This window comes from Spinacia oleracea, chromosome 3, assembly GCF_020520425.1.
Source record: "Spinacia oleracea cultivar Varoflay chromosome 3, BTI_SOV_V1, whole genome shotgun sequence".
NCBI classification, from domain to species: domain Eukaryota; kingdom Viridiplantae; phylum Streptophyta; class Magnoliopsida; order Caryophyllales; family Amaranthaceae; genus Spinacia; species Spinacia oleracea.
Window position 1 is genome coordinate 8,214,671 of NC_079489.1, and position 26,142 is coordinate 8,240,812.

The 26,142-nt window shown below is 35.6% G+C and overlaps 1 protein-coding gene and 2 long non-coding RNA genes across 3 annotated transcripts; all 3 read left to right on the forward strand.

The window, feature by feature from the left end:
• Positions 1 to 6,250: 6,250 nt before the first annotated feature.
• On the forward strand, positions 6,251 to 8,849 carry LOC130470653 (uncharacterized). Its single transcript, XR_008931365.1, has 5 exons — positions 6,251 to 6,552; positions 6,638 to 6,704; positions 6,802 to 6,909; positions 7,470 to 7,534; positions 8,490 to 8,849. It is a non-coding gene; the product is annotated as an uncharacterized lncRNA (long non-coding RNA).
• Positions 8,850 to 15,438: 6,589 nt separating this feature from the next.
• Positions 15,439 to 18,027, forward strand: LOC130469352 (uncharacterized). Its single transcript, XR_008929839.1, has 5 exons — positions 15,439 to 15,754; positions 15,840 to 15,906; positions 16,004 to 16,111; positions 16,672 to 16,736; positions 17,692 to 18,027. It is a non-coding gene; the product is annotated as an uncharacterized lncRNA (long non-coding RNA).
• Positions 18,028 to 20,237: 2,210 nt separating this feature from the next.
• Positions 20,238 to 24,184, forward strand: LOC110798089 (uncharacterized). The gene is made up of 2 exons (XM_022003230.2): positions 20,238 to 20,481; positions 21,232 to 24,184. Exon 2 carries the CDS (start codon positions 21,346 to 21,348, stop codon positions 23,935 to 23,937), a length of 2,592 nt encoding a protein of 863 aa, XP_021858922.1. The 5' UTR covers positions 20,238 to 20,481; positions 21,232 to 21,345; the 3' UTR covers positions 23,938 to 24,184.
• The last annotated feature ends 1,958 nt before the right edge of the window (positions 24,185 to 26,142 follow it).

Genomic DNA, 26,142 nt, shown 5'->3' on the forward strand with positions numbered 1-26,142 from the left:
CTGGAGAGGATGTGAGGGAGTAATATGTTTTTGCAAAACCCTAGGAATGATGACAAAGTCAGTATTTATAGGAAATCCTAAAAGTGTGAAGTTAAGGGTTAAAATACTAATTAACCGGGATAAGATGATGATAAGCATTGCTAAAAGATAAGTAGCTAGTTTGTTAGTTTCGGGAAGTTTGTTAGAGATGGATGGAATAAGATCACGGTGGATTGGGTTATGATCCTAAGTTTGTTGGACAATTCAAATCATAATAAGATTGAGATGAGTTAAATCTTGAGGCCTGATCACGTATGCGAGATACTAGGGGTTACTTGGTGATGGAGGTTAATGAGTCATACGGTTTCTTTGGTGTAGGTGCCTCCCACTAATTGTCTAGGTAAAACAAAAACAATTTATAATAAGTCAATTTTATAATAAGTAGATCATGATAATTATTAGAATAATAAAGTACTACTTTTAGATTTAAGATAATAGCTAACATTTATAAAATTTAATAAAACAATTATGTTTATTGATAAAATAGTATTTTATTTTACTACAATAATTAGCATTGTTAGAGATAAAATAAGGGTTATTACACTTTATTATGCAAATAGTAAGAGTAAACATCTTTCCGCAACGGAGGTAGTACGATTTTTCATTCATGTATATCTTTTATAATCCCGTGCTTACCTACTTTAAGTAAAAATCGAGTTACTAACCTTAATAGCGGGGTAAGTTGATTTAGCAATATATGTATATTAGAAGATAAATTTTATCAGTCTTGCATCAATTTGCTTGTGTTATACTCCGTACTACCTTCCTTTTAAATGATATTTACATTTTTCTTTTTAGTCCATTTCATAATGTTATTTATATTGTTTTAAAATAATATTAAAAAATACGGAGTATTTATTTTAAAAAATATATTTTAATATTAGGTAGTCCCTTTTAAATGTTATTTATATATTTTTTTTAACTATTTTTGGGCATGCACGCTTACCCCTCTTACCCCAAAACATTTACAATTTTTCACTCACTTTCTCTCTTTTTTTTCTTCGCTCATACACCCTTTTATATATCTCTGTTATTTTATCAATATTTTATTACATGCACCCACATTTTCTTATACTCTACATTATTTTTAAAATATTTATGCAAAATGTAATTGAAAATATCATTATGAAAATGAAGCTAGTAGTATATAGATGGATAATTACATAAAATATTTGTCCTTCTCTTTAATTAAATATGCATGATTATGTTCTTTAATTTAATAGTTGAAGATATAATTATTTATTTAATACTCCGTATAAGATATTAGATATGAGATTATGTTACATTAGTATGGTAAAGTTGCGTTAATAATATTGTTGTTAAAAACCTAGTGATGTTCTAAGATTGCTAAATATCTTTATTATGCATTATATTAATAGGGTAAAATAGTATTGTATATTGTCATACTTCGTATTATTTAAATTGTAATACAACTTGCTGACAAAATAAGGTACATTAGAATTCAAATTTTCCTTTCCATAATATTGTTATTAAACGTTCCAAGATCGGTAAATATTCTAATTAGGCGTTAGATTAGTATGGTTAATTTTATAAATTATATTATTTATTTTATATGAAAAGAAGGCGAATGATAGAGTGAAATTTGTCATCACCATATTAATTTCCTCTATTCTAGTATATTATACGATAGATAGAAAATCCTGATATTATGACTTTATCAAATCAATTGACTAAAGTGACGTATCCTATATACGACAATGTTAAGTAGTTAGGTTGTTAATTTTATTTGTTTCCTTATGCAAACATATTACTATATTAGTACTTATTTTTAAGCAATGACATAATAAATAAGATAGTCTTATTTCCATACATTAAATAATTACATAAGTTAATTCGAATAAATATGGAAGGGCAAAATAGCGATTTTTTTTAATGAGAGTGTGACATGTGTCAGATGTGGTTCCAGGTTATTTATTGATAGATAGATAGTTATAAAGTGCGCCGTAAATGTCTTGGATAGATAGTTATGATGTGTGTCGTAGATATCTTATACATGACGGGCTATTGGTTTATTTGGTAAAAAATTTGTAAAAACTTATGTCAATTATATTCACATGCAAGACTGTGTACGTTACATTTTCATTGACATATATACAAGAATTATTTTAAGCATCCCAAATTACGTACGTACTATACATATATCAATTTATTCAACAAAATATTGGCCAAACTCCTAATAATATTTTGAAATTATACATGCAATTAACTTTAAGTTAAGTTGTCGTTAATACATTATTTATATGCCTATCGCTTAATTCTACTCATAAATAAATAAAATAAATATTTTAAAAATAATAGTTGACCAATACACATTCACTAATTGCGTGGATATCTTACTTTTTTTTATGACCATCCTTTTATTTATGCTATTATTAAATTGCTTAATTTAAAGCTCTAAATTTTTACCGTGTTAATATTAAATGAAATATTCACACGCATATAATCTTTTGGTTTGGAAAATATATGCACATGTAATAAAAATTATTAAATTAACTAAGTAATTCAGTCCATTTATTCAGGGGAAGAAAAAAGATCGGGAAAAATATCAATGTGAGAGCGCCATGTGTCAGTTTTTCTTTTAGGCCACTCTTTTAGTATAGTTATATAGATATCGGATCTAAATTGAAATACAACAATGTATATATAGAATAAAATACAATAAAAAATAGTTACGCATTATGCAAAATGTAAAGATATTCATGTTATACATAAATAAAATCAATAGTATATTTAGTTAATCCGTATATGCATAGTTTCCTTAATTTCATGTAGAAAATCTAATACTAGGAAGTCCATAAAAGATTTTTATTTAATAGAGATAGTTAGAAAAATATTTATTTTAATTATTTATTTATATTAAAAGAGAGGCAAATCAATGAGTGACACTTGTCATCACCACATTGATTTCCTCTCTTTTAGTATAATATATATAGAAGATTTGATAATTTTAATAAATATATTATAAATTAATTCTCATGTTTTGTGTTTAACTTATTTTTATTCTTTTAATATTTTACAAAGGGTAAAATAGGCAATGACTATTTACACTGCTCAAGCGCTCCCATATATAATAGAGATCATTGGGTAGGTATGAGTGTATGACCCCTTTATAAGTTTGTGGATATAGATGTTCCATAGTAGGTAGCTCATTGGTTTGTTTGTGACATTCATTCGGAATAGGAGATGGAATGTGGAGAAAATTAGAAATATTGTTCCCTCTTATATTTGACTATTTGTGATCTTATTTTAGCAACTCCTCTTTACAATAGTACAAATCAGGAAGATTTCAGTAGATGGATGGAAACTAAGGATGGGAATTTTAATATCAATTCAATCAGCTTATTTTCTTTTAATCAATTCACACTAACCCTATCTCTATGAATTACTCATGGAAATCACTATGGAAAATAAAAACTCCCTTTATATATAAAATGTTAATTTAAATTGTTGTCATGAGATCTTGCTAGTGGCTGAGAGCTTATTAAAAAAGTTGGAGTTCCTTTCTCCTCTTTGTTCTAGACTAGAGTCTAGACGGGGTGTCCATTCTGATAACCATTTGCATCTAATCAAAGGTTGTTTTTTTTTTTTTTTGTCAAAAGCTAAATCATTACAACACTAATCGGGAATTACATTACAAATTAAAACACGAGGGGTGGAGTCATAGAATTTCTTTTTAACAGAATACCAAGAGTCTTCAACGAGGCAAGACGAACTTCTTTTAGAACCAATACTTATCCTGCAAAACCAAGAGTTGGTAGAAAATACGGGCCTTCTACCTCTTCTTAATCTTGGGCGAGAGTAAGAAGAGACAGTCATCGGGGTGTCTTGAGAGGAAGAACAGGTTGGACGAACAAAACACTTCAAGGGACAGAAATTTTGCATTTGGAAGGATCAAAGACGACGACGTAGCTTCACTAGTATATATCATTTGGTACTGCATTTTTCAAAGGTTAAAATGTAAGTCCTCTTTTAATCTGGTGTCTTTAAAAAAAAAATTAGACGAACTGGATGAATTATAACCTTGCTCATAATATGGATTGGAAGGTGCTATTTTGGGTAGTTGTTTGGCATATTTTGAAGTCAAGGAATAGGTAGGGGTGAGCACGAGTCGGGTACCCTGCAAACCTATAGCATTATCAGATCAGGAAACCGATATCTAATAATGCTAAAATCGATATCCATAAACCGAATCGTTAAGTTCCGGTACTTGTATTTCGGGTACCCAAACTTTCGGAAAGGATACCAGGTAATCGTTATGATATCCAATTGAAAAAAGTAGACTTTATAGCTAGATTATTGTAATATCATTCAACACCAAATGCTAATATTAGTATATGATTTTGACTACATTACTAATAACATCACAATTTACTCAAATTAACATTGATTATTAACATTTTAGGATTTTGAGCTCTTGGAAAAAATAATTCAATTGGGAAAAACTTTTAAAAAAAAGGATTATCGGATCATTATCGGGTACCCGTCATTTATAAAACGATATCCGTATCCAATACTTCAATTTCGGATCGAGTACCCGAACCGCTAATCATATCGATTCTGGTACCCTTTTCTCGGATCGATCCTAGATCAGGTTTCTGGTTTTTGGTTTTTCGGATAATTTTGCTCAGCCCTAGGAATCATGACAGTTTTTGAGCTAAACAAAAGTGGTTACACTCATATTTGTTTTGGCACTATCCCTATTGTCACCAGTGCTAGAAAAAGAAGGATAGGCATACAGATAGCAATGATGGTGGTGGCACTTCGAAAGAGGTGTAACTATGTAAGTTGGTAGTGATGATTGTGCCCTCTAGCTTGGATGTATTCAAAGTTCTTCATGCTTAAGGCTCAGAGGTGGTTTTTGTTTCTTTTGGAATATTTTGGTAGATTATATCAGGTTGTTAGTTGGTCTGTATATAACCAGACAATAATTTTTGGTATATATGTACGTCCTTCTTGTAACAAACTCGATTATAAACTTATAATACGGAGTAGCATAAAGACTAGTAGCTTTGTGACAATAGATTAATTTTCAATCACATTAGGTTCGGGTCGTTTTGAATACACTCGGAATATGCAATTTGATTATACACCCGGACACACAAATATCTGGATAATTCAGGTTGGTCAATTATTACAACTCTCATTTCAAGTCAGTCAACCACTAACAGATACGAATACGACTATACTCCATTTTTGTTCTAACTTGGTTGCCTCTCACTAGATTAAACTGCCTTAGCTCTTCCAATCGTTAATTTCAGCTCAGAAATTGGCTCAATCTTGGTGTATTACCGATTTGTCGTCGCATCGCATTCCCATGATTTGAGGTTTGAATCAATGAATTTCATTTATTTTTCCAATTATTCGGGGTATTGCAAATGGGCGTCGGATTGGGGTTTGGGAAATTTACGATCTTGTTCATGTAAATATCCAATTATCAATATGTTTAAAATCTGGGTTATATGTGATTTAGTTTTCCGGGTTCTATTTTATTTTCATAAATTGTATTACTTCTATTGAATATTTGTTATAGGGCAAGTGATTCGATTTCTAGATTTTCTCTTTCACTTGCTGTCTAGGTTGCTTGGAAACGGGAAACAGGAAACGGAAACGGAAGCGGGGAAACGGAGATACGGGAAAACTTCAAATTTCAAAATTGTAAAATACGGGGAAACGACTTAAATATATAACTAGCTAGCTTAGGACTCGTGTAACGCACATATGAAATTAAAATTTGTTTACGGAGTATTATAATTACTCGTAAATAATATTATAAATATGAAATATTTTTAATGAATTAATATTTTGTCACGACGTAGTAAAATTTTGAATTTGTATAAGACACAATTAGTTCAAAGTAGAGCTGGCAATGGGTTGGGTTGGGTCGAAATCAGGTCGACCCATTTATAAACGGGTTGAGATTTTTCCAACCCAACCCGACCTGTTTAATTAAACGGGTTGAGATTTTCAACCCAACCCAACCCAACTATAAACGGGTTGACCTGAAGTTGACCCGTTTTGTAATCCCCCGTAATTTTATATATTTTGTTTATATATTTTAACGTATATTAATACATTTAAATATAATTTACGGATTTCAGAAATGAATGTGTAATTAAAATATAATTATTTTATTTCATTTTGAATAATTTTAATGATTTATGAAATCAAAATGTATTTTTGAATTTTACGTTAAAACGAATTCGAATTTCGAAATCACGTTCGATTGAAATTAGCAAGCAACCCTAACCATTTCGGATTCAATAACCTAAACCCTACTCCTAGCCCAATTGGGTAAAAGCCCAAACCAATAAAAATACTCCCTCCCCTTTCCTAATGCACGTGAACCCAAAGAAACACAAAAAAAAAAAAAAACCTCCTCTTGCTCCTTCACTGTTCACGTAACAAGCACCAAACCCTCAACACCCTCCTCCTTGCTGCCGCTGCTCACGCCGCCGGACCCACCAGCACGTCACCGGCATCCCGTCGCCACTGGTAACGCCCACCTTCTCTCTTGTCGTTCTCTTTCTCTTGTTCGTTTTCTTGATCTCCTCCTCAACCGGTTCTTGTTCTCGCACAGCACCACCACCACGCTGAGCGCTCGTGGTTCGGCAATAACCGCCGTCCTCGTCGTCCACCCTTGCACGGTAGATTCCTCCTCCTTATTTCCGTTCTCCCGTCGTGTTTTCCTTTCTTTCGTTTCCTTTTCATGGCTCTCAAACCATGCCTTGATTGTTTTGCCAGCAACACCACCTCGCCGCACCGCCGCGTGCCGCCCAGCCTTCCTCGCCGCACCGCCGCGTGCCGCCCAGCCTTCCTCGTCGCCGGCAGTTCTCCCCCTTCCCTTATTCGGTTAAACCCTTAAACCCTAGACTAATTGAATGTCTTAATTATATATATTTTTAGCTTAAATTATGATTCTTGAATTTAGATTATAAGTCTCATGGTTTAATTTGCAAATTTCAGATTTTTACACGTGCGTAATTGAATTATTAATTTTCAGATTCGTATATTATAATTTAAACAATATTATTTTATTTTCAGATTATATAAATGCATTGAAATATTAGTTTTTTGATTGATTAAAGTATGAAATTCAAGGTTTTTATGATTGTAAATCATGGTAGGTCGAGTATGGATTATTAAATTTGTTGTTTCAATGTACTAGGGACGTAGATTGACCATGGTGAAGCTTTTAAATGAATCTATAGTGCGGAAAATTTAAAGTACGATGTTTGCAAAAGTTTTCAACGAATTTCAATAACTAATTCAACAATTATGATTCTAGGAAATCAAATGTTTAAGTTTTGATATTGGGGAAAGTTCTAAATATGCTTAGGATGCAATTAGAATGCTTTATTATGGTTGTCAATGATCAGAAATTGATTGAGATTATTTATTGGTTGTTTTAGGCGGAGAATTCTCTTTAGGCGACTTTTGAAAGTGTTAAAGTGGCCTATCAGTTTGTTTACACAAGGTACGTACATACCTGTGTGCTTGGAATGTGTGCTAATTGTTGAAACCATGTGTATTATTGATGAACCTGGTTATGTTAATGTTGTTGATGAACTTAGTCGGGTTGAAACTGCATGTTTGATACTGTTGGATGAACATATTAAACCTTTATTGCATTTTGAGGATTTTAACATGTTAGTATGGAAGATTGATGCAAACATGTTTGATTGGGAACGCTAGATTGTTTAGTATATAATTCAGATCAGTTAATTGTTGTTCCCTTTTTAGCTTTTCACTACTTTATGAGGGCGGAGGACCTCATTTAGTAAGTTGAAACCTTATACCCATATTCAGGGGTTAATTAGTATTAAAGAAAAGATTGGAGTTAATTGGAATGAGTCTTGTTAGATGCCTTTGTGATCACTTACTCAATTCCAAGATAAAAACAGTTATAAATAAATGTGAGTTGCATGCCTTATGTGATTGTTGAGTCATAACAGGGTGTCAATTTGTAAATCATGTAAAGTGAAACTGAGTAGCAATAGCTTTAGACTGTGCACGTCTAAAGTGACGGACAAACAGGAGTTGGGGTTCATGGTGGTAGCCCATGGCCTTTCATTCGGACCGGATTGATCACCGCGTCCTATTTTCAGTCAAACGTTCCTCGATATCGCAGGTCACTGAGGTTACGGAGTCGCGCCCGTACCTCGCCTAGCTAGAAAACTCGGTCCATTGCCTATTTAAATTAAAATAATGCTATTGTTATAAAAAGTCTAGTCCAGTCTAGCTTAGTCTAGTTAGGTATGGTCGTTAGATTATCATGCTTTGTTTGCCCTTAATTATGTTTAATAGTATCATGTTAGGATTTTTATTGCTTTAGTATGTAGTACTCAGCTTTGCTGATTACGTGCTTGTTTGTGTGTGTTGATCATGGCTATGCCTTATTGATCCTGTGATGACCCATTTCTGGTGAGCAGTCTCTAAGGATCAATAAGCATTGCCCATCTACAGGTTTGAAGATGATGCATCATTGGGATCGGGATTAGAGAGCTTGTAGTTCTATTTGTTTAATTAAGTGATTCAATTTGTTAACTTGAATTTGAAACTTGTCGTACTATTCGTATTTCCTTATTTCAGTTAATTGTTTTGGACCTAATATGTAATAGATTAATTATGAACCCAAAAGTTAGTTTTATGTTTTCCGCTGCAAAATTCTGAATAAGCCGTACGTTTTTACACGGGCGATAATACTTTGATAATTCCCTACAGTTATATTTAAAAAGAGGTTATTTTAGAAAATGGGAATTGTCGGGGTGTTACAAAGTGGTATTTTTGAGCTAAAGGTTTTACTGACATTTCGTGTCTACCTTTTATATCTTAGGCGCCTAACCAACTAATTAGTTATGTAAAAGTAATTTCACACTAGTGAATAAATTTAAAGTTATTAGCTAGAAATGTTTGAATTTATTTTAATATTGACTCTTGAATCGTGCTTTGAAATACGTTTTTATGCGAATAAATGTATTTCGATTCTTTTGAAATTTAAATTAATATTTCAAAAAAAAAAAAAAAAAAAAAAAAAAAAAAAAAAAAAAAAAAAAAAAAAAAAAAAATTTTACTGCTGCTGCTGCTACAGTACCGTAAAAAAAAAAAAAAAAAAAAAAAAAAAAAAAAAAAAAAAATTATTTAGTTATTTATCGTTTAATAATTATTCTTTTAATCAATCTAATTCTTATAAATCATTCTTGTTTATCCTTTTATGCTTCAATGTTGCATATACTATGATTATTTTGAGAGTTGGGTAGTATAGGAAAAGGCATATAGAATAGAAGCATTGTGCATGCATTATGTCAACATGATTGTAATTTCTCTACCTGCTAACTGTCGTGTCTTCCCTATGCATTGCGATTGATATATATATTCTTACTTATTGTGTATTGTGGGATCATACGGTAAGTGAGAGTACTAATTACTAACATAGAAACTATGTTTAATTGTTATAGATCACTAATCATGTCTGGCATACAAGGAAATAGAATAGGGAGCAATTCTAACCCTATTGTTCTAAGCGATGATGAAAATGAAATGGATTACGAGTCTGACATTAACAGTTACACCAGCCATGAACTTGTTTTGCGTCGAGTTTTAAGAGCAGGAGAACCTGATAGTGATGATGAAGCCCTTCGTGAATTTGATCGTGCTAGAGGGCAAACTAGAGTCGATATTTATCAAGCTGTTTTGAGACCTGAAAGCGATTCGGAGCCTGAGTTTGAGCATGAATTTGGGTTTGAGTTCGAACAAGAATTTGAGTTTGAATTCGAACATGAATTGGAGGTTGAACCTGAGTTTGAGTTTGAGCCCGAACATGAACCTGAACCTGAGCCTGAGCCTGAGGAAGCTAATCATCAACTTCAAGGTCTACGAAGATCCTCTAGGCCAAGAAAAGAAGCTTATTATTTTGATATGGATGACGATGATGAACTTAAATATGAGTTATTCACCCTAGAAGGTTATAGCGAATCAAAGGACAAGTCTGATGACGTTTCCCTTTAGCTTTGCTTACATATTTAGTTGTGTGTGAGAAAAATGTTGGACAATCCGCCCAACCATAATTTATGTTATATCGTAGAACCTTTTTACGTCATTTTGAGAACAGGTGTGTGTTAATATTTAGGATTGTTATTGACATTCTTCTGAGGAATAAAAGCTAGATTATTGACTATCTAAAAGATCAGAGTTTTACGGGCACGCAAATGGAATGTTTTCTTCTTTTATTCTAACTTATTATTCGTGATGATTGAAGTTATTCCTTGTCTCTCAGTTGAATGTTTTGCATGATTGTTCATTTCGTGTGCATTTTGAATGTTAATGTGATATTGCATTGCTAGAGGATAATGTAAGTAAAGTTTCGAACTTGAACTAGAGCATATTAATTTCAGGTCGCGCTCTAGGATGGCCAATAATAGTGACCTAGCTGCTGCTATTCGCCTCTTGGCGGAAAAACTAACCCAGGAAAGAACTGAGCGTCCCGATTCTGCAGGGGACATGTTTGAAAGGCTTGCGAAAGTTAAGCCACCATACTTTAAGGGGCAGGCAGACCCCACCTTCCTTGAAAACTGGATCAGGGAATTTGAGAAACTATTTGGGGCGGTAAACTGTCCTGAGCATATGAAAGTAGGCCAAGCTGTCCTCTACCTGAAAGATGAGGCCGACCTTTGGTGGAGGGAAAATGGCACTAGACTAAGCGCTGCTGAGGGATTCAATTGGGATTCTTTTATTGTTGCCTTGAGGGGGAAGTTCTATCCTCCTTTTATGAGGAAGCAGAAAGCCCAGGAATTTATCAACCTTAGGATGGGGAATATGACCATCGCTGAATACTACAGTAAGTTTATAGCTTTGTCGAGGTTTGCACCTGAGGTGGTAGCTACTGAGGAACTAAAGGCTCAGAGGTTTGAACAGGGGTTAACCGATGAAATCCAACTGGGATTAGGCGGGGAAACCTTTACGTCCTTAGACATTGTGTATGGGAGAGCTGCCCATATTTATGGCCTGCAGACCAGGAGGGACAAAAAGAACATTGTTGTTGGGGATAAAAGGAAAGAGTTTAATGCTGGGGGAAGTCAGGGGAACTTCAAAAGGAATAGAAATGGAAATGGGGATGGTAATGGTAATGGCAACTTTCAGGGAAGGAATAACCAGGGGAATAACTACACCAACAAAAACCAGCCTAACAGAGTGCATCACTGTAAGATGTGCAACAACAATCACCCTGGGAAGGACTGTAAGGGGGAATTGGTGACTTGCAACTACTGTCGTAAGAAGGGGCATAGAGAGTATGAGTGCTTTACAAAGCAGAAGAGAGAGCAGAATGGTAGTGGGAGTAGTAACCAAGGGAAACCAGGGTTTAACCATTCGGGGAACCAAGGTTCGAAGCCTGCTGGGGCACCAAACAACCAGGGAAACCAAAACAAACCTGCCAATGGAAACAACAATAACATCAAGGCTCCCGGAAAGCTGTTCGTAATGAGTAGAAATGAAGCTGAACGTTCTGCAGACGTAGTTTCGGGTACTTTCTCTATCAACTCCTTACCTGTTAAAACATTGTTTGATTCAGGGGCAACATATTCTTTTATTTCGACCTCTATTGTTAAAAATTTGAAGTTAGTAGATTTTGAGGCAATTGATTCACCTGTTAGTATGCCTAATGGTGCAACAATAAGGTGTACGAAATTATTTAAGAACTTGCCTTTGAAAATAAAAGATTGCACTTTTCCATCTAATTTGATAGAATTTAGTTTGGGGGACCTAGATGTGATTCTGGGGATGGATTGGCTAAGCTTATACAAGGCCAGGATAGACTGCGAGATTCAGAAAGTAAGCCTAAAGAACCCTACTGGGAAATCAATATCATATAGACGTTTTGGGAAGTCTGGGAACTTTGGGGTGATCTCCGCATTACAAGTGAGGAAACTGGTCAATAAAGGGTGTGAACTATTTTTCTGTAGTGTCCAAGATGTGAGTAAGAAAGTTGGGGTAGAGATAGGGGATGTCCCAATCGTAAGAGAATTTGTAGATGTATTTCCGGATGAGATTCCGGGTATGCCACCGGCTAGAACCCTTGAATTTACCATAGAATTAAATCCCGGAACTGCACCTATATCCAAAGCACCTTATAGGATGGCACCCCCAGAAATGAGTGAGTTAAAAATACAATTGCAGGACTTGTTCGACAAGGGGTACATTAGGCCTAGTGCATCACCGTGGGGAGCTCCAGTATTGTTTGTCAAAAAGAAAGATGGGAGTATGCGGCTATGTATTGATTATAGGGAGTTGAACAACGTAACAATCAAAAACAAATATCCTTTGCCTAGGATAGATGACCTGTTTGACCAGTTGAACGGGGCAAGTGTATTCTCAAAGATTGATTTGCGTTCGGGATATCACCAATTGAGGGTAGCTGAAAAAGACATTCCTAAGACTGCATTTAGGACTCGTTATGGCCATTATGAGTTTACAGTAATGCCTTTTGGGTTAACCAATGCACCCGCCATCTTTATGGACCTGATGAATAGGATTTTCCATGAGTTCCTAGATAAGTTTGTGGTGGTATTCATTGATGATATTCTGATCTATTCGAGGAATGAAAAGGAACATGACGAACATTTGAGGGTTATCTTGGAGACGCTTAGGAAGAACCAGTTGTATGCAAAGTTCTCTAAGTGCGAGTTCCGTCTGGAAAAGGTAGCATTTTTGGGGCATTATGTGTCAAAGGAAGGAGTCTCTGTGGATCCTGCCAAGATTCAAGCTGTGAGTGAGTGGCCTACCCCGAAGAATGTGTCTGATATTCGGAGTTTCTTAGGTCTAGCTGGGTATTATAGGAGATTTGTGAGAGATTTCTCAAAGATAGCAAGACCCATAACCAACTTGATGAAGAAAGAATCAAAATTTGAGTGGAGCGAAAAATGTGAGGAAGCCTTCCAAATTCTCAAAGAGCGTTTAACCTCAGCACCTGTTTTAACCTTGCCTGATGGGAATGAAGGGTTTGAGGTGTATAGTGATGCGTCGAAGAATGGGTTGGGGTGTGTATTACAGCAAAATGGGAAGGTGATTGCGTATGCGTCGCGTCAATTAAAACCATATGAGGCTAATTACCCTACCCACGATCTAGAGCTAGCTGCGATTGTTTTCGCTTTGAAAATTTGGAGACATTACCTCTATGGGGCAACATGTAAGATCTTCACAGACCACAAAAGCCTAAGATACATTTTCACCCAGAAAGATCTCAACATGAGACAAAGAAGATGGTTAGAGTTGATCAAAGACTATGATTTGAACATCCAGTACCATGAGGGGAAAGCAAACGTAGTTGCCGATGCATTGAGTAGAAAATCTAGCCATAGTATGAATGTCTTGGTAGTGCCTGAAGAGTTGTGTCGAGACATGCAGAGACTTAGCCTGGAAATAGTAAACCCTGGGGAAACCAAAGCAAAACTGAGCGCATTATCATTGGGGTTGTCTATATTCGAGGAGATTAGAGAAAGTCAAGCCGGGGATGAGTGCCTAGAGAGAATCAAAGAAAAGATGGGTCAAGGGAAAGAAGTAGATTTCAAGATTCATGAGGATGGTAGTTTGAGGTTCAAAGGGAGATGGTGTGTACCACAGAAGTGTGAAGAACTCAAGAGACGTCTTATGGATGAGGGGCATAATACTCCATATTCTGTGCACCCTGGGGGTGACAAATTGTACAAAGACCTGAAACAAATCTATTGGTGGCCTAATATGAAACGGGAAGTTGCTGAGTTTGTGTCTAGATGCCTAACCTGTCAGAAAGTCAAAATAGACCACAAAAGACCCATGGGGAAAGTTCAACCTTTAGAAGTGCCTGGATGGAAGTGGGATTCCATTTCTATGGATTTTGTTACTGCCTTGCCTAGATCAAAGAACGGAAATGATACCATTTGGGTGATTGTGGATCGTCTAACAAAATCAGCCGTGTTTATTCCGATTAAAGAGACTTGGAAAAAGAAACAGCTTGCAAGGACATACATTAAGCATGTAGTGAGGTTGCATGGGGTCCCAACCGATATTATCTCAGACCGTGATTCAAGATTCCTCTCGAAATTTTGGCAAAAGGTCCAGTTGAACCTTGGGACAACTTTGAAAATGAGCACTGCTTTCCACCCTGCAACCGATGGTCAGACTGAGAGAACAAACCAGACTATGGAAGATATGTTGAGGGCTTGTGCGATTGACTTTAAGGGTAGTTGGGAAGACCATCTAGACTTGATCGAATTCTCATACAACAATAGCTACCATGCAAGCATTAAGATGGCACCTTTTGAGGCACTATATGGGAGAAAATGTAGAAGTCCCACCTGCTGGAATGATTTCAGTGAAAATATAATCTTGGGAACGGAATTCATTGAGGAGACTGTCAAGAATGTAAAAATGATTCAGGCTAGAATTCAAGCTGCCCAGGATAGGCAAAAGAGTTATGCTGATCTGAAAAGAAGAGATGATGAATTTGCAGTAGGTGATAAAGTGTTCTTGAAAGTATCACCAACCAAGGGTGTGATGAGATTCGGGAAAAAGGGGAAGCTAAGTGCCAAGTATGTAGGCCCATATGAGATTCTGCAACGAATAGGGAAAGTAGCTTACAAGTTAGCCTTGCCAATGGAGTTCGAAAAGATGCACGACGTGTTTCACATTTCCCAACTAAAGCGCTATATCCCTGATGAGCGTCATATCTTAGAGCCTGAGAGAATCCAGATCGATAGTAGCCTCACATACGAAGAAAGGCCTGTGAAAATCCTTGATAGAAAAGTGCGTAGTACACGCAATAAGGACGTCAGCATAGTGAAAGTGCTTTGGTCAAACCACGAGTACGAAGAGGCAACGTGGGAAGCCGAAGCTGAAATGAAGATCAAGTATCCAGAGTTATTTCCTGAGGTGAGTTACGAGGGCGTAACTCGTTTTCTTTAAGGGGGGTAGAATGCGATAGAAATTCGCGCTTTTTACCTATTTTTATGGTATTTTTATGCATTTTATGCTTATTTTTAGCCACTTCTACATGTTGATGCAAGTAAATAGATTCTCCGCATAAGAAAATGTGTTCTTGAATATTGCAAGTAACTCTGTGTTGGCAAAAGAGTGAACAAGAGTGGCACAAAGTGCTTCTACAATAAGAATAAGTTGAAAAGTTTGGAAAGATATGTGAATTTTCGTGTCAAGTTTCGGGACGAAACTTCTTTTAAGAGGGGTAGATTGTAATCCCCCGTAATTTTATATATTTTGTTTATATATTTTAACGTATATTAATACATTTAAATATAATTTACGGATTTCAGAAATGAATGTGTAATTAAAATATAATTATTTTATTTCATTTTGAATAATTTTAATGATTTATGAAATCAAAATGTATTTTTGAATTTTACGTTAAAACGAATTCGAATTTCGAAATCACGTTCGATTGAAATTAGCAAGCAACCCTAACCATTTCGGATTCAATAACCTAAACCCTACTCCTAGCCCAATTGGGTAAAAGCCCAAACCAATAAAAATACTCCCTCCCCTTTCCTAATGCACGTGAACCCAAAGAAACACAAAAAAAAAAAAAAAACCTCCTCTTGCTCCTTCACTGTTCACGTAACAAGCACCAAACCCTCAACACCCTCCTCCTTGCTGCCGCTGCTCACGCCGCCGGACCCACCAGCACGTCACCGGCATCCCGTCGCCACTGGTAACGCCCACCTTCTCTCTTGTCGTTCTCTTTCTCTTGTTCGTTTTCTTGATCTCCTCCTCAACCGGTTCTTGTTCTCGCACAGCACCACCACCACGCTGAGCGCTCGTGGTTCGGCAATAACCGCCGTCCTCGTCGTCCACCCTTGCACGGTAGATTCCTCCTCCTTATTTCCGTTCTCCCGTCGTGTTTTCCTTTCTTTCGTTTCCTTTTCATGGCTCTCAAACCATGCCTTGATTGTTTTGCCAGCAACACCACCTCGCCGCACCGCCGCGTGCCGCCCAGCCTTCCTCGCCGCACCGCCGCGTGCCGCCCAGCCTTCCTCGTCGCCGGCAGTTCTCCCCCTTCCCTTATTCGGTTAAACCCTTAAACCCTAGACTAATTGAATGTCTTAATTATATATATTTTTAGCTTAAATTATGATTCTTGAATTTAGATTATAAGTCTCATGGTTTAATTTGCAAATTTCAGATTTTTACACGTGCGTAATTGAATTATTAATTTTCAGATTCGTATATTATAATTTAAACAATATTATTTTATTTTCAGATTATATAAATGCATTGAAATATTAGTTTTTTGATTGATTAAAGTATGAAATTCAAGGTTTTTATGATTGTAAATCATGGTAGGTCGAGTATGGATTATTAAATTTGTTGTTTCAATGTACTAGGGACGTAGATTGACCATGGTGAAGCTTTTAAATGAATCTATAGTGCGGAAAATTTAAAGTACGATGTTTGCAAAAGTTTTCAACGAATTTCAATAACTAATTCAACAATTATGATTCTAGGAAATCAAATGTTTAAGTTTTGATATTGGGGAAAGTTCTAAATATGCTTAGGATGCAATTAGAATGCTTTATTATGGTTGTCAATGATCAGAAATTGATTGAGATTATTTATTGGTTGTTTTAGGCGGAGAATTCTCTTTAGGCGACTTTTGAAAGTGTTAAAGTGGCCTATCAGTTTGTTTACACAAGGTACGTACATACCTGTGTGCTTGGAATGTGTGCTAATTGTTGAAACCATGTGTATTATTGATGAACCTGGTTATGTTAATGTTGTTGATGAACTTAGTCGGGTTGAAACTGCATGTTTGATACTGTTGGATGAACATATTAAACCTTTATTGCATTTTGAGGATTTTAACATGTTAGTATGGAAGATTGATGCAAACATGTTTGATTGGGAACGCTAGATTGTTTAGTATATAATTCAGATCAGTTAATTGTTGTTCCCTTTTTAGCTTTTCACTACTTTATGAGGGCGGAGGACCTCATTTAGTAAGTTGAAACCTTATACCCATATTCAGGGGTTAATTAGTATTAAAGAAAAGATTGGAGTTAATTGGAATGAGTCTTGTTAGATGCCTTTGTGATCACTTACTCAATTCCAAGATAAAAACAGTTATAAATAAATGTGAGTTGCATGCCTTATGTGATTGTTGAGTCATAACAGGGTGTCAATTTGTAAATCATGTAAAGTGAAACTGAGTAGCAATAGCTTTAGACTGTGCACGTCTAAAGTGACGGACAAACAGGAGTTGGGGTTCATGGTGGTAGCCCATGGCCTTTCATTCGGACCGGATTGATCACCGCGTCCTATTTTCAGTCAAACGTTCCTCGATATCGCAGGTCACTGAGGTTACGGAGTCGCGCCCGTACCTCGCCTAGCTAGAAAACTCGGTCCATTGCCTATTTAAATTAAAATAATGCTATTGTTATAAAAAGTCTAGTCCAGTCTAGCTTAGTCTAGTTAGGTATGGTCGTTAGATTATCATGCTTTGTTTGCCCTTAATTATGTTTAATAGTATCATGTTAGGATTTTTATTGCTTTAGTATGTAGTACTCAGCTTTGCTGATTACGTGCTTGTTTGTGTGTGTTGATCATGGCTATGCCTTATTGATCCTGTGATGACCCATTTCTGGTGAGCAGTCTCTAAGGATCAATAAGCATTGCCCATCTACAGGTTTGAAGATGATGCATCATTGGGATCGGGATTAGAGAGCTTGTAGTTCTATTTGTTTAATTAAGTGATTCAATTTGTTAACTTGAATTTGAAACTTGTCGTACTATTCGTATTTCCTTATTTCAGTTAATTGTTTTGGACCTAATATGTAATAGATTAATTATGAACCCAAAAGTTAGTTTTATGTTTTCCGCTGCAAAATTCTGAATAAGCCGTACGTTTTTACACGGGCGATAATACTTTGATAATTCCCTACAGTTATATTTAAAAAGAGGTTATTTTAGAAAATGGGAATTGTCGGGGTGTTACACGTTTAATTTTTTTTTTTCCACTTTTAATTGTAAATTGATTTGACTATAGAATTGCGAGGTGATTTTGTTATGGCATATCTCATTGCAAAAAGTAATTTTTCAATATGTATTTGACATGAATCAAAACGTCAAATAATTATTCAATGTTGAAGGGAAAATGAGAAATAAAATCTTTCAAATCACATTATACATATATATATTACATACTTGCTTGCACTTAAACGGGTTAGACGGGTTGTTTTCGGGTTGAAAATTTCAACCTGACCCAACCCATTTAATTAAACGGGTTGGGTTGGGTTGACCCATTTAATTAAACGGGTTGAAAATCTTGACCCAACCCTTTATTATTGGGTTGGGTTCGGGTTGGGTTGGTGGGTTGGGTCAATTTTTGCCAGCTCTAGTTCAAAGTGGTCAATTAAACATGAATTATACTAAGTACGTAAACTACAAATTGAACATCAGTATTTTTAATTTATTTTCACTTTTTTCGGGAAAATTGAATAGAAATTATGTTTAATAATAAGTTAAGTTTAAGAAACATAAGAGTTAAATGATTTATCTAAATTTTTATATTGCGGTTGAAATTCATTTGTTAAGATTGTAAAATCATATATTTTTATGATAGTAATTAGTAACATATAAACCAATAATAGAAAATCAATAGTAATAGTGCAGTGTATAATTTGCAATTTTTTCCATGTTACGTGATTGATATTTTTCATATTAATATTAGAAAATCAATAGTAATAGTGCAGTGTATTATTTTCGATTCTTGCCATAATAAATGAAATCGTAATATTACTTGTAATATACTCCGTATATTGTTCTATGATATGGAAGGAAACAAATTATAAAATTTATAGTTTTTAAAATTTTCTTTAATGGAGTAGACATTATAAAATTAAATTAAATTAAAAAAAGAAGTCAAAGACACATCGAGAGATGACACGTGTCAATCATGATGTGCATTTTAGTATATAGTTATTGAAGTTATTGATCGATTAAAAAATATATATTTAAGATAATAAAAAAATTGTTGATTAACATATGATTAATTATTAATGAATAATTTTTAAAATTTAAAAAACAATTTTCAAAATGTTATTACGAGGTAAAGTAAGGAGAAAAGATAAAATAAAAAAAAATCTATTAACGTCGAAGTTTTGTGTACAATATTCTAATTAGTGGCATTTATGATATTTTTAATGCATACAGTCATATCCATATTTTGTGACTATTCAGTTAGACCCTGTTTGGTTCGACCATGGGTATAAGGTATATGTTTGAGTATTAAACCCATGAGTTTATAATCAACGATACATAGAAAATCATAACTTATTCCATCTGTTTGGTAAAGTAAATTTAGAATTTAATCATATCGATAATATACTCTCCTCCTTATTCTCATCTTTTTGTTTTTTACACCTTCCTCTCCTCTTCTACTTAAAGATGTAAGGAAAAAAAAAAACTAAAATTCAATAAAATATAAAAGACAAACATTATATTTTGATATATGGCACCATCTGCACCACCACAATCGCTCGCTTTGCTTCAACTCTAACCATCACATTCTTCTGTCACTAGACGAAATTTGATTTTTGGTGGTTGTTTTTTTTACATTTGAAGCTACAAATCTAGACTTCAATGTCCAAAATTTCGACGATTAACAATATATCTAGGTATTTTATTCAAAGATATATTTAGTTAAATTATTTTTCAGTATTCTAATTTCGTCATTTTGGTTCTTGCGGGGGTGTTGTGGTGGCGTTAGGTGGCATTGGCGATTTGATGGCGAATCGACAGGGTAGTAACATTGTAGTATAATTTTTATGATATTGATTTTTTGGGTAGCTTGGGCGGCGACGGTGGTGGAGTAACATTGGTTAGGCTGTCATGGTGTTTGTTTGATCGAGTTTGCACTGTCGATTTTATTTTCAGTTAATATAATTCCATATACCCACATCACCCTTGAGTATGAGAACTCGATACATAGGAGTTTTGGAGATGGGTCCCCAAATTTTAAATTTTATAAAAATACTCCGTATTTAACCAAACATCAAATATGGGATTGGATGATTTCAAACACATACCTGATTCCAAAATATGCCGAACCAAATACACCCTTAATGATTTAATTTCCATTTGTCTACTCGGGCCAGACCCAAATTTGTAGCACGGTTTCGAATATAGGCTATGCAAGTGTGAAATACAGAGTACCTGAGATCTTATTCAACATTTCAACCTATCTTCTTCAACCTAATTTCAGTTTTCTGGCGGAAAAACTTTCATACAATCAGCAAGTTTGCTTGGGAAACCTGAATATTAGATTGAAATCTCGTTTCCCATTCGTTTCCGGTATGAATTCAGTTTCAAACACGTCTCCATTTTTCTGAAACGGTTTCGGCGCGTTTCCCCGTTTCCCCGTTCCAGGACGTTTCGGAAACGGTAAGTCGTGATTTTTTGGCGTTTTCGTGCTTCGTAGCTTGCTGCTGGATAGTCAATGTTGTTCAATTGGTTGAATTTGGCTTTCTTTTGTGTTGAAAATACCAGCTTTTTTTTATTAGGTTTTTTTTCTGCAGAACTGATCTTGTTCATGTATGTACCCAAATTGGCCAAGTATTCAATTTTTTACTTTCAAATCAGCTGTTGTTACATTTATTTTAGAGTTTAGGGAAAAAATAATTAGAAATGGAAACGTCGGCCGATGGTATGGATCATCACTAGCTATCTGCCTTAGAAATTTGCCCATTTTCCCGTTAATTGTTCAATTGTCGATTTGAATTTCAATTTGATGATGATCTGAACTTTAATAGAAGAGAATAAGCAGGATTTGGGGTGAGGCAGATGGGGGAAGGGAGGGAAGCGAATGATGGCCCAGTTGTGTTTGAAGTAAGGCTACCAAGATGTAAAGTATTAAGGTGTGAATTATTGATGTCCTTGAAGTTGGCAGGATAGTGCATCTCTTAGATAGTTGTTATCGATTCATTATTTTTTCTCGAGCTACGGAGTAGGTGCTAGCAGATAAGAGATGATTCAAGAAGTCACTTGATATGGTGACAAAGACAAGACTTTTCACATGAATATATGCATAGATGATTGGTGTTTATACCAGAATGGCTTAACTTTAACAGTTTTGTAAATTATGTTTGTTTATAATTTTATATTAATAATTGTTGTATGATATTTGCTTGCTAGGTACTGTTGTGAGTTCCGAAAATGGTGCAGCAGCGAATGGAAGACCTTTGACAGTAGAGCAGCCCCTTACCTGTCCCTCTTTTCTCTCTCGAATATCACTCATTAATCACACAGATGGAAGACAGCCACCACCATCATCACCGGCCACAACGCCTATCTGTCCCGCCACGCACGAATGTGCTCACAGCCTTGCGCCACCCTTCTGCATATCCTTTAACCCCTACTCCCACCCCGTCTAAAACCCGACTCTCTCGATCTACCAGCACCATCAATGACAAATCTTCGATTCCATTCTTATTCCTGCTCCTTTTCTCCTTGCGGTCTCTCTACTCCGTCCTTCCTTTCCTCCGCTCCTCCCCGTCTTTCTCTCTGTTCCCTTTCTCCTTTCTCGTTTCTCTCCTCTCCTTCCTCCTCACTCTCAGCTTCTCCCTCTACTCCAAACACCCTCGCTTACCGCTTTTTTCTCTATCCTCCCTTTCTCAATCCCAGGTTAGACACCTCCTCTTTAAGTCCCTTGTCCTTGGTATGGTCTTCCTCCTTCGGTTTCAAGCCCTCCGTTATTGTGGGACTGCTGCTATGATCTTGGCTGAACTGTCTGGGAATATGGCCTTCCGGTTCTGGAAGGACCAGAACTGGGATCGAGACGGGCATTCCAGGGTTCGAGGATTCTTTGCCTTGTTTTCTGGTCTATTCCTTTTATCTGTGAGTTGGGATCGGATGGATTGTTTCCCTCTTTCTTATAGTAATCTTGGTAAAATTCAAAATTCATTGATGGTGGTTGTTGATGGTAATTGTTTGAGAATTGTGCCAATGCTTCTCCCTTTCTTGTCTGGGTTTTTGGGGTGTTATGAGAGGGATTTGATGAATTGGGGGACTATTAGGCAATTGGGTCGAAAACGGGTTCAGTTGATTTCATTATTCTTCACTACTTCCATGCTTTTTTTCCCTGCCATCATTAATATGCTTGTTTTTGAAGCAGAGGGTGGTAGTGTTTCCATTATGAATCTGGGTTGGTCGCTGGCAAACACAGTCTTGTTTGGTGTCCTCTTGAATGAGTGGTATAATGATGAGAAGCGGGTGAATCCTAGTGACTCTGAGAAGGAGTTTCTCATCACCTTTTTGTGTACACTTGTTTTGGAGCTTGTTTACTTCCCAGAGCTCTCACTTTGGGGATTGTTGATCTGTGGGTTTTTGCTTTGGGTTGCGATTCAGCAATTGAATTGGGCCCGTAGTAGATATGTGGAGTTAGGGGCAGAATCTTCAGAAACATTCCTTTCAATGGTAATGAGGCCAATTCGCCATGTGTTGAGTGAACGTAAATCTCGGAAAATTGCCCTTTTCCTCATGATCAATACTGGCTATATGGTGGTGGAATTTGTTGCTGGGTTCATGAGCAATAGTCTTGGGTTGATATCTGATGCTTGTCATATGTTGTTTGATTGTGCTGCATTGGCTATTGGGCTTTATGCTAGTTATATCTCCCGTTTGCCTGCCAATAGCCAGTTTAACTATGGACGTGGTAGGTTTGAGGTGCTTTCAGGATATGTTAATGCAGTTCTTTTGGTTTTGGTTGGAGCTCTAATAGTGTTAGAATCATTGGAAAGAATTCTTGATCCACAGGAGATTTCAACTAATAGTTTATTGGCTGTTTCTATTGGTGGACTTCTTGTAAATGTTGTGGGCTTGATCTTCTTTCACGAGGAGCACCATCATGCCCATGGCGGGTCTTGCTCTCATTCACATTCCGACTCCCACTCTCATACTCACCATGATCATGATCATGTTACTGAGGTTATGCATCATGATGGTGTTTTGGTTGGTGAGAGTAAGAATGGTTCCCATGATATGCACGGTGAAAGCCATCAACATGACCATGTGCATTCTCACGGGGATCATGATCATAGTCATACTCATGGACATCATGATCACAGTCATCATCACGGGAACCACGACCATGATCATAGTCATGGACACCACGACCACGATCACAGTCATGCACACCACGACCACGACCACAGTCATGCACACCACGACCACAGCCATGCACACCATGACCACAGTCATAGTCATGACCAGAATCATTCTTGTGGACACCATGATCAACATCATGAACAGGGTCATCATATTCACCATGATCATAATGATAATGAAGTATGCAAGAGCATCCCCACAGTTCCTGGAGTGGACTCATGCAGTCACAGTCATCATCTAGACTCAAAGACTGAATCCTCCCACAGCAAGAAGCCTCGTCACCAACATATTGACCACAACATGGAAGGCATCTTCTTGCATGTTCTAGCAGACACTTTGGGGAGTGTTGGAGTTGTGATATCAACCCTGTTAATCAAATATAAAGGATGGCTTGTTGCAGATCCAGCTTGTTCTATATTCATATCAGTCCTAATTGTATCATCTGTAATACCTTTACTGAGGAACTCTGCTGAAGTTTTGTTGCAGAGGGTTCCCCGAGCCCACGAACAGGATCTTAAAGCTGCTGTTACTGATGTTATGAAAATAAAAGGAGTTTCAGGCATCCAGAACCTGCATGTCTGGAGTTTGACGAACACAGATGTTATCAGCACTTTACATCTCCGGATTTCGTCAGAAATTGACCAAGCTGCAACAAAAGCACGTGTCATGCACGTACTTGAGGATGCTGGGGTAAAGGATCTGACACTTCAGGTAGAGGGTGTCAAGAGTTTGTAGTTGTTATTTGTAAATAGAATAGAAATAGATTTGCACATTGGTCATTCATTCGTATTTTGTTATATTTATAGCAAATTTTGAATCTTGATACAAATGAGATAGTAAACTGTGGAACTAAGGCTCTTAGTTGCAGGTTTTTATGGCATTGCCATAAGTTCTATACTTGAAGATGAACATCTTTGGTTGCAGCTATGTAAAATAACTGTGGTATTTGGCAAAGGTAGTTCAAAGTATATTATACTCCAAAGGATTTTATTCATCAGTTTTTGAACTTTTTAGGTGCAGTGTGTTATTCCCGTTTTAAGGGTATATAAAGCCTGGTTACAGATTTGTAGCCCAGAAAATGAGTGCTCAATATTTGCAGGAAACTGTCTATTTTCAAAGGATAAAAATGAGTGTTCAAGAATAAAGTATAGTGAACGAAGGAGGCTTTTAGGGTTTTGATATAAAGTGGTTTTTTGAATTGGACTTTGTAGTCATGATCGGTTTATACGGTCATTGTCTGATTTTTGCTATTAAAATAAACGAGTTTATCAAATAACTAAAATGGGCCAATTCAAATTATTCACCCTTATTAAGTAATTCAATCGACCTTCGAATAATTATCGAGTCATAACCTTTACTTTTGACTTGAACAATATTTCTAACGTGGCAAATTGACAATTTATTATGTGCCCACACAATACAAAATAGCCCTAATTAGAGTTAACTTTAAGGTATTAGAATTAGAAAAGAGAGAATAATAAGGCTCTGTTCTTTTGGTCTTAATTTCAGTTCCACTTAGTCTTATGTATAAGACCAACTTCCTTGTCAGATAGTTGTATTTTTTAAAATCTAATAGTTACACATTGTGATCAAATAGTTATGTTCTACTTCTTTTAGTTATATTTTGTAATCAAATAGTAAGTTGCAGTTTCTAATCAAATAGTTATAGTTTGTAATAAAATAGTAAATTTTTAACGCTAACGTCAACGATCTTACGCGATTACAGTCTCATAGGAGACATACACTTATTGCGCACCAGTAGTGCTCAATTGCTAATACATTACTCCCTCCGTCCCTCTTTGTTTGCTCCCTTTGCCATTTTGATTCGTTTTCAAAAGCTTGCTCTATTACTAAAAATGCAAATGGGACCACAACTTTTACTCTCACATACATTATATTTGGTTTCACAACTTTTGTCTTTTTGTGGATGTCAACTAGCTTAGCTGATAAAGTCTTAAAAGCTCGTGATACCCAAGTCCTTAGATCGAATCCCGTCCACATCATTTGTCGCTTTGCCTTTAGTCTCTTTTCAATTACACCAAACTCTTAATAAAATATACTCCGTATTTAGTGAATTGGGCAAGCAAACAAGGGGTTTTTTATTAGACGTCCTCAAACGCTAAAAACGCCCGCGTATTTGTGGTGAAAGGACGATTTTACCCTTTTAAAAACAATTACCTATCTCCCTTCACCCTTTCCCCTTCACTTTTTTAAACTTTTTTTGAATCGAATTAATATATATAAACAAATAAATTTTTTAAACTATATTAATTAAAAAAAATTATTTTTTCAATTATATTAATTATGAAATTCAGTAATTATTCAACTTTTTTTGTTGACAACACATTTTTAAGTATCCGAAATTAAAAACGAAATATAAACTAAAATTTTATTTTTATTACATTCGTTTTTACATGGCGGGAAAAGATTCAATTTTTTTAAAAAGACAAGGGCCGCCCGGAATTGGAGGCCCAAACCATGGATGGGCCGCCAATTCCGGGTAGCCCAACCATGGTTCGGGCACTTGTCTTTTTTTAAAAATAAATTGAATTTGATTTTTTTTTTTTTTAAATAAATTGAATTTGATTTTTTTTTTAAAAAAATAAAACATTAGTTTGTTATTTCGTTTTTAATTTCGGATATTTTAAAAAGTGTTGCCAAAACAAATTGAATACTGAATTTCATAATTAAATATAAATAATACGGAGTATAATTGAAAAAAATAAAATTGTAAGAATTTTTTGTTTAAAATTTTTATTTGTATATATATTAATATCAATTAAAAAAATTTAAAAATGTGAAAGGGAAGAGTGAAGGGGGGTAATTTTCTTTAAAAGTGTAAAATCGTCCTTTCAACATAAATATTAGGGTGTTTTACGCGATTGAGGACGTCGAATAGCGATACACGCAAACAATTATGGATAAATGGAATACAGAAAT